Below are 9,134 nucleotides of genomic sequence, written 5' to 3' on the forward strand. Positions count from 1 at the left end.
AGGACAAAAACCACATAGAATTAGACATGTAATTCAAAGACCACGGTACAACCTTTTCTTTTTTTCTTTTTTTTTTCTTTTTTTTTCTTTTACTTCAGCAAACAAAAAAAAAAATAGTCAATTGACATGAAAAGTGGCAAGTCTTCCGATAATAAATAATAAATTACTTTATAATTTTGCAATGCAAGAGCAAACAAAAAGGGTGGGGTTTTTTTCTTTTTTCTTTTTTCTTTTTCCTTTTCCTTTTTTTTTTTTTTTTTACTTTTTTCTCTTTATTTAGAGAGAAAGAGAAAGAGAAAGAGAAAGAGAAAGAGAACGAGAAAGAGAACGAGAAAGAGAACGAGAAAGAGAACGAGAAAGAGAACGAGAACGAGAAAGAGAACGAGAAAGAGAAAGAGAAAGAGAAAGAGAAAGAGAAAGAGAAAGAGAGAAAAACGGTCATTTTAACCAATGACTACACACAGCTTTAGGGGAGGGGAAGGTACCAGGACGGACACATTTCAAACACAATCCCGAGACGCTTTGTGGCAAAATAGAGGTATACCTTGTTGCAATGCTTTTATAAACTGGTTTTTAAAGAGGAATTCAAAAACCTATATTTAATCGCTTCAGACATGATAGACAGTGGATCTCAACCAAACAAAATCAAAACCCCGCTACAGTACATGCTGGAAGAGACCCAGGAAACATCCCCTTGTTTAGAATCAACTAAAAACAACATTGCAAACCAATGCAGCTCCACCTTCCTGCAATGAATCTTTCAACAATGCAGGGCTAAATCGTCTCTTTCCTGATGATGGAAAACCTACTGGAGCTCCTTTTGGCAAGGCAATCACCAATATAGAAACAGCACCATTCAGATTGGGAGGGACTGGATAGAAAATCCCTCTACCTTGGTTTCTCCCCAAGATGTGCAGTCAAATGAAAAGTTTTTTTTTTCTTTTTTTTTTGTTTTCTTTTTTTTTTTTTTTTTTTTTTTGAGATCCACGAGTACAAATCCTTTACGTTTTGAAAACGTCTTTTCGATCCTCCTCTGATCATTGAATAGCGCGGGGTTTGTTGGGGGTTTTTTGTTTGTGGTTTTTTTTTTTTTTTCTTTGTAGTATTTATTATAGTAAGATCCCATGATTGTCTTCACAGTGTTGCTACCATATTACCTTGTCTTTTCAAACATGACTCCGTTCTTTTCATGGAGCGGTTCCTTGCTAGGTTCATTACAGGCTTGTGAAATACTTTTTCCCCCTAAATTTCGGAGTCCCAATGTGATCACTTTCCCACTCTCTCCAACAGGGCTGAGGGTAAGGGCAGAAACAACAGAAATCTGAATGAATGTTCCTCATGCCTCAATAGGACTGGCTACCATGCTGTTGGGTGTATCTGGCAGCTGAGAGGACATTGATGCTACTTCACTTCCAGTAGAATTGGAACCGGGTCCTCCTTCAGAAAAATTAACCTGAGAGAGAGAGAGAGAGAGGGAGAGAAGGAAAAGAAGCGTTGTTAACAACGGTAACAATCAAAGAAAAATAGCAGGCAAAGAATGCAAAAATAAATACACAGGCATGCAGCCGAACGGCCTGATACATCTCCACGGGAGGCTGTGTCACTGTGTTTCTTTGTTTAGCTTCCCCATTGACTTTAAAGGAATCTTCTTCAGGCCCTCAGCCAAATCACAAAAAAAAAAAAAAAAAAAAAAAAAAAAGGTTTTTAAAAAAACTTTTTTAAAAAAGGACTAAAAAATCAAACAAATAAACAAACGAACTTATTAATTAGGCCTTCTTCCCTGTCTTGCAATAGTGGCATTCCCAACAGGATGTTCTAGTCAATTATTTAAGAGTGCATGTGTTTTTTTGACACGAAACTGCAAGGTTACTTTTTTCCTCTTTTGTGCACATACTAAAATAAACCTGGAAGGAGTACCCAGGAGCAGAAGGCACTTGAAACAAACCATCCTCTTTCATTTGTGATTTGAAGCAAGTGCTATCTCTTTTTAACGAGAGTCAGTTTGATAAAAAAGGTCACGCTTCTCCATCCTAATGTGCCCCGCGGCTCCCGTTAGTTTAGGGGCAGCGTCGTGAAAAGGCATGATTTGAAGGGTGGAGCTTTGCTAATCCAAAAGCATTTCTTTGGCACCTATTTAGCTGGCCGATGCTGTGATTAAGGCCCCTTCCAGATTAGAGACGTGCCTTGAACGGTCTATGAACCGTCTGTTCCATCCACAATTCTTTAACTCTTTTCAGTATCAGACATTATGTCCGATATATATCAATATTCATCTGTCTATCTGATGATCTATCTACTTATATGCACATGTGTATTTGAGCTATCCATTTTCCATTCTGCCTCTTTTTTTTTTTCTTTTTTCTTTTTTTTTTTTTTTTTTTAAACTACTCCGTATAAAAACTCACTGCATCAAAGGTTTTTAAAGTCTCCTGTTCTGTTAAGGCATAATAAATGAGGCAGCCGAAGGAGATCAGTTTTTCTTGCGTCTGCTTGACAGCTTGATTAAAGCAGGAAAACCGGTGGTTGTTCTAGAGGTAAGATGATGCAAACAGCCCTGCTGCTGTGCTGCAGCTTCCTAAGCGAGCACAGTGTGCCAGGGGAGGGAAGCACGCTGCAGCCTGCCACTGGGCAAAAGAAAATAGATCCTGCAAGAGAGTGTGATACTAAACTGAAGAGGTCTGAAAACAATTCTAGACATGGCTGCAAACCTTCGTCATCCATCACTTCATGTTGAAAAAATGCCCAACAGATTAAAAAAGGGGCCTAGATGTTAATTTTTCATCATTAAGTATTACTCTGAACCACTGAAAAACCATACACAATGTACCTTATTGTTTTAAAGATCTGGTTTTAACACACTTAGGCCAGGAAATTGAGTTAAGGCTGAACTGTAAGGCTGAACTTCTGTTGGGCCTAAGTGTTGTAGTTTATATGGTCCCATATGAGCTGCCAAATGATGTAGGCATAAGGAAGTGAGTTAAGGACAGTATTCCAAAAGGTCTGTTTTCTTTTGGATTAAGGCAGTTTACTATATTGTTTGAATTTTTCACATGAATACATACTAACAATTCCCTTTCCAAAGAACAACATTTAACCTAAGCTATATATATATATGTATTTGTGTGTATATATGTATATAGAGATACATAAAGCTATATCTAGTGGTACATGCTTAAAAAAAAAGGACTTCAAAAATTTAGTTACGCTATTCATGTTTGTGTGACAAAAAAAGGGTCCAGGCTGACATTACAATCATATATTTAAAATCCACCTTATAGCATAAAGGCAAAATTGGCCCGAAGGAGGGAGGGACAAATTTTAGAAACTGCTTTCACAAATGTACATACAATTAAATGACATGTGAAGAATGTTTTAGTTCTCTGGATAGAGATGTTTTCAGGAGTGTGTGAGTTGAGTTAGTCTCAGACAAGTGTCGGGCCTTATCCGGCTCCCACGCAACTCGACAAGAGCACCACTGTGCACTAAGGTAGATTTTGCACCAAGCCCTACTAAATCAATTCAGTTCGCCGCATTTAGAAGTGCCATCATGCCCACCTTGCAATTTCAGGAAAGCCCGGCCAGTCTGGATTGCTCATCTCTCTGAGGGCATCCGGCACGTTTAGAGAATCCCCCATTGCTCTGCCCCGGGGACAGGCTGGCTTGCTCCGGCTGGGAACCGACACTTACTAGTTGCTGAAAAGCAGGTTGGTCTATGTCACTCTGCAATGCGAAGTCACTCAGTACTTTCCAGGGCGGCTGGTAACTCTGCACCTCCACCGGGTTCGCCTGTAAACCGCCGTCATGTCTCTCCGGACTAGCAGCCACCATCGGAGTTCCTGTCATCCCTTGGATATTCTGTAAACAGCCCAGCAAAAGATGTTAATGAGCTTGGTTAACTTTATTGTATATAAGCGCTGAGTCAATAAACTGCTTTCTATCTTATCTATGCAGTCGCTTGTATTTGCTTTGTTAATCTGCTGTGAATGTCTTACTCTATTCTACTCTAGGTCAGCCTATTTCTACCCGCTGCATTTATCACAGTGGAAGTTTACTTTCTTTCCCTTTAATCCTCCTATTTCTCTTAAGGCATACCCCCTCCGCCCCCCCAAGCTTTCTTAAACACCAGCACTCTCTATCTTGGCTGCCGATGCGCGGCTCGGCACAAGAAACGGTTAATCATGCTCCCTTTCTCTTTCGCATCGGAGCTGTTTTTGTTCTGCGTGACCTTAACTGGATCGTATATCCACTGCAGGACAAACCTGGGGTACGTCAGTACCGCGCTCTTAAAAAAAAAAAAAAAAAAAAAAAAAAGGAAACCCCAGCCCTCCCAGTACGGCCTGTGATGCAGGCACTGTGTACAAAATAACTCCAAGCCCCGACGAATAGATTGTTCAGGCGAGTTAATAACATCGTGTTTTATTGCATTCCAACAGGGTAAAATGAAACTCCTTAAATTCCACTTAACTAGGCAGCCTTATGAATTAATAGTCATTCTCAGGTCAGTCAATATACACAGGGAGAATAACAGACTCTTCTTCAAGTGGGCTAACAAGAACAGAAAAAAAAAAAAAAAAGTTGGCTTAAAATGGAGACAGCCAGTTTGCTTCTGCTGAACCGAGCTTTCTGCTTGTTTGCATCACACGTGCATACTCCCGCAGACAAAACGTCAATATATTTCTGTGCGAGAACTATACATATATGTATATTAAGTAACCTGTAAACACGATGCTAATTCCAAAAACTTTGCATTGCATTTGTCTTTTTCTACAGTGAGTGCACCGACAAACACACACATACACATTGTAGTTTATAAAGTGCTAAGAAAATACATCGAATATCCCTTTTACTCATGGGTTTTACTGCTGGGTTTACTCCTGTGTAAAACCATTGAAGAGAGTGAAAGTGGCGTTTTCCCCTTCAAGGACTCCTTTGCTTTTGAAATATAAATATTACACAAGGCTGGGCTTATTAGACCCCATAAGCTCTGCAGGTTGCAATTCGTGCTGCAGAGAAATTAGTCTAACCCACTGCGTATCCTCAGCCCCACAAAAAGACATGTGTTCCCTTGAGCAGCCTATATCAGCTTCTTGCTGTGGTCCGTTTTAATTGCACTGACAGCAGAAACGAGTAATAGTTAAATGGTATAATTTTCTTTGTTTTAAGGGAGCTCCCACAAAACCAAAATCTTCAAACCGACCCCAGAGGCTGGCCGGGCTGGACATAGCCCAGGCGTTTCTCCCTGGGAAGGAAGGAAGCGCACGGTCAGAGGCTGAGGCCACTTACAGTTTTGTCATTGGGTTGCTGCTGCTGAAGTTGCTTCATCATAATGCTCCTTTTTTTGTCCTTGCACCGCTTGTTTTGAAACCAAACCCTGATGACCCTCGGGCTGAGGCCAGTCATTTCTACCAGTTGCTCTTTCATGAGGGCGTCAGGTCTGGGGTTGGCAGCGTAACAGGTCCTCAAGGTGTGAAGCTGTTTTTCATTAAGGACAGTCCGGACTCGGGTGGTCTTCTCGGGCTGCTTGTGGACGTGGGGTCGCAGAGCTGGCTGTCTGGCAGAGATAGGTTCTGCTGTAAGGGAAGGGGAAGGGAGGAACAGGGTCCCCATGAGTAGGAAGCAGGGAGTCTGCAGAGGCTATGAATCTAAACTGGTGGGACAGGGGAAGGCGGGGGGGGGGAGTGTGGGTGATGAACCCTCTTTCAAAGGCCATTCAAGCAGTCAGATCTATCGGAGCTCCGGCAGCCTCCTCAGCTTTATGCGCTGGTGGAGTGACAGGACTGACATTTCTGACTCCACAGATAATTAATTTGCAAAAACAAACCACCCCCCTAAAACCCTTAATGACAGGAGCTTGAACCTGCGTGAGACTTGACAGGGGAGGGAGAGTTCGCTAAGGTGTGCGTGAGCCAGGAAAGGAGGGGGAAGGTTTTAAGTATTTATTTCCTGACGAATCACCAAAACAGATCTTTGGCCCGAAAATTAATGAAAGAATACTTCTTAAATTAATCATAATTTGGGTCTGCTTCTTGTATACTGAATCTAGCTCAGTTTAGCCAGAGGCCACGATAACGTGCAACAGCTCTCGGCAGTTTGCTGTTTACAAATTAAAACAGAACAAGCCAAATCCTCTGCACCGTGACCGTGGAGGAAAATCCCGTGAGAGCCCCTTATCCCAGAGCTCGGAACACGGGGGCGTATCTTAGAAAGCGGAGGTGCTAGGTGAATTTGTGTCGACTTTTGTTGAATACTTAAAAAATATGAATGTTTTCCCGATTTTTTTAAAGGGGAACAAGCCTAGCAACTCGTGGAAACCGCCAAGAAATGCAAACCGACGGGTAGTGTCACATCAAGAGCTAAAAGTATTCGTGTGATTCTGTTATTCTTCTGTGCATTGTGTAGCTGTAGCTATCTAGATGTAATTTGACCTAGTCAAGGGAAAAATAAAAACACTTTTTTTTTTTTTTTTTTTTTTTTTTTTTTTTTTTTTGCTAATACTCTGTTTAGCTAAGAAGTGCTTGCTTTTGTACAGTCGGGTTCCGACTTTTCTGGTTATAACAATAAATCAGCAAATGCGATGAAGACAATGGGAAGGCTTCAAATCTGTAGCAGTATTGTACCTGCCGACACAATACGCCTTTCGGAGACATGCACAAACACGCTATGGGGAGCAGGCACAAGCTCTCTAAAATTCTGCCGTGATCAGCTACGGGATTATTTCTCCCTATTTATAGATTTGTCACCTGGAAGCAGCTCAGAAGCAGGAAACGGCCCCGTTTGAACATAGCTCTGTTTGTAAACAGCCTTTTGAGTTACAGTTACCTGCACAGCAATAACGCCGGCCAACCTGGTATTGCCCAGCCTAGTTTGCCTCTGAGGCGTGCCCCTTCCTAGACCCAAGCGTCTCCGAGTATCTGATGTACCCGTCGAGAACCAAAAGTGTAAGTAAAGGGGTAAGGTGGGGCGAGTCTGAAGTTGCAATGCTGAGTTTTAAGGTGAAATTCTCATCAAATCACACAAAACGTTTCAAGAAGGCAGAGTCACTTTAAAAGCCAATTACCCAAGATTAGCTTGTTGACAGTTTTAAATTACAGCCTAAGTGCTCGCCTGTAGTTATGAAGTCTATCTCTTTTCGGCCCCCGCTTCCACCAGCGCTTAGAGGAGCCGTTCCACGTGCTCGGGAGGCAGAGGGGTCTGCGCTCCCCGCAGCGGCTCCTCTTCTTCTTCCCTCCCCTCCCCTCCCCGACCCAGGCTCCCGCCTGTCCGGGGCTCGGGCCGGGGGATGACTCCCGCGCCCGGTGCGCGGCCGGAGCAGGAGGGGCGCGGGCTGGCGGGGGTGCGGCCCCCTCCGCAGGTGTCTCCGCCTCACGCGTACCGCGTACGCGGGCCTTCCCGGCGGCAGCCCCGGGCGCCTCTCCGCGGGGCGCGCAGCCTCGGGGACGCCTTTGCTCGGGGGGACGCGGGACCCCGCTGCAAGCGGCCGGGTGTCCCGTCCGTCCCCCGCCGCCCACCGCCACCCCCCCCCCTCCCTCCCCCCCAGCCTGGCGCCGGGCCGGGAGGTGCCAAACCCCGCGGGCTTCCGAGGCGCCGGGTGCGGGCGGTACCTGCCATCTGCAGCGGCCGGGCGGGGTGCAGGGGGCTGAGGGGGTCCCCGGCGCCCAGGCTGGCCCGCTCCACCACGTCGTGGTCCGCCCGGCAGAAGAGGCCGTCCTCCCGCAGCGCGAATTCATCGCCGGGGATGAGCTGGCGGCTGCAGGCCACGCAGCGGAAACACTCGATGTGGTACACCTTGGCGCGGGCGCGCATCACGAAGTCATTCTTGCTGAAGCCGATGCTGCACTTGGCGCACTTGATGCCGTATAACCTGAGCAGGGCCCAGCCCAGAAAGAAGGAGAAGGGAGGGAAGGAGGGAGAGCACGGGAAGGGGGAGGGCAAGGAAGTGGCGGGGGGGGGGTGGGGGGGACAAGGAAGGGGAAAAAGAAAGAGAGAGGTTTTCACTCCCGCTCGTGGGCAGCCCCGTGGCCCCGCGTAGACGCGGCACACGCAGTCCACTAGTCAAACAAGCCTTGAAAACACAGAAGCCAGAAGAGGAAAGGAGCAAAGCGGATTCGTTTGATGTCGGTGCCTTGATACCCACGCCGTAAAAGTCGGTGGGGACCCGGACACACCGGTGGGCAAGCAGAGGGGGGAGGGAAGGGGCGGCGGAGGTGGAAGGAGAAACAAAAAGCCGACCCCCTTCCTTCCCGAGGAGATGCCGACCTCTCTCCCTCCGGCCCCTGCGCCCGGGCTGCAGCAGGCGAGGGGCCGCCTCTGCCCTCTGCCTCCCTCCTCACGGCGGGGGGACCTGACCTCGCCTGGCCCGGACCGCCCGGGTACACCGGGGAAGGGCGAGGCTGGCGAAGCTGCTCATCACGCACAAACATGCCAGACTCACCAAATGGTGTTATTTTTGCGAGGAAACCACTCAGTACTTCTGCCGCTTAGTGCGTGCCCGGCCTGCCGGCAGCTTAGCCCCTGAGGCGCGGCAGGGGTGGCTCTGCCAGCGGCCGCGGGTCTTCCCCTTTTCCCCTCTCACCACGTTCATTTTATACAATATAGGCATGCATACCCCCCCCCCCCCCCCCATATGTACACACTCACATCTACAGTAGTGTGACTCTCCTCCCCCGCCGCCTGCTACACGGCATTTTGGGTGCTTTGGCTCTGCAGCCTGCCCCCACCTCAGCCTCACTGCCCCGTCTCCCCTCCTGCTGACGCTCCCACCTTGAGCCGGGGCTCAAGCCCCCCGGCAGGAGTGAAAGGGCAACTGCCCTCTGATAGCCCCACACGGCAAATAATGGGTTTCTGGAGTAGCTGGCGGGTTCCTCCTCTCCCGTGGAAGAGAGGGGGACAGTTCACCCATCAGCAGATGAGGGTGAGAAAATGCTCCAACTCGAGTGTCTAGAACTGAGCAGCCTCTCGGCTCCCACCGAGTGCTCCTTAGCCAGCCTCCTCGGTAATAAGTAAAATTAACATCCTCCCGCAAATGTGAGGATAGGCGCACATATGCAGGCACGCCATGCGCAGAACTGTAAAAGCTGTTCCTAAGACTGAGCTAATATTCATCCCCATACGTTTCTTCACCAGTACACTTCCTT

At 47.0% G+C, this 9,134-nt stretch overlaps 1 protein-coding gene across 1 annotated transcript; it reads right to left on the reverse strand.

The window, feature by feature from the left end:
- Positions 1-1,022: 1,022 nt before the first annotated feature.
- On the reverse strand, positions 1,023-8,822 carry ISL1 (ISL LIM homeobox 1). Its single transcript, XM_049795203.1, has 5 exons — positions 8,761-8,822; positions 7,602-7,861; positions 5,284-5,570; positions 3,688-3,855; positions 1,023-1,453 (listed from the first exon to the last, which is right to left on the reverse strand). Exons 2-5 carry the CDS (start codon positions 7,801-7,803, stop codon positions 1,337-1,339), a joined length of 774 nt encoding a protein of 257 aa, XP_049651160.1. The 5' UTR covers positions 7,804-7,861; positions 8,761-8,822; the 3' UTR covers positions 1,023-1,336.
- Positions 8,823-9,134: the final 312 nt, after the last annotated feature.

Source organism: Accipiter gentilis, chromosome Z, assembly GCF_929443795.1.
Source record: "Accipiter gentilis chromosome Z, bAccGen1.1, whole genome shotgun sequence".
In the NCBI taxonomy this organism is placed as follows: Eukaryota; Metazoa; Chordata; class Aves; order Accipitriformes; family Accipitridae; genus Astur; species Astur gentilis.

Bases quoted from the DNA above. Each gene is read 5' to 3' on its own strand.
- ISL1 (XM_049795203.1), bottom strand. From the start codon at position 7,803: ATGCGCGCCCGCGCCAAGGTGTACCACATCGAGTGTTTCCGCTGCGTG. The intron at 5,571-7,601 runs GTACCGCCCGCA...CTTCCCTTACAG, and splicing joins CCGGCCGCTGCAGATGGCAG to CAGAACCTATCTCTGCCAGA. The intron at 3,856-5,283 runs GTAAGTGGCCTC...GGCTGTTTACAG, and splicing joins AGCAACCCAATGACAAAACT to AATATCCAAGGGATGACAGG.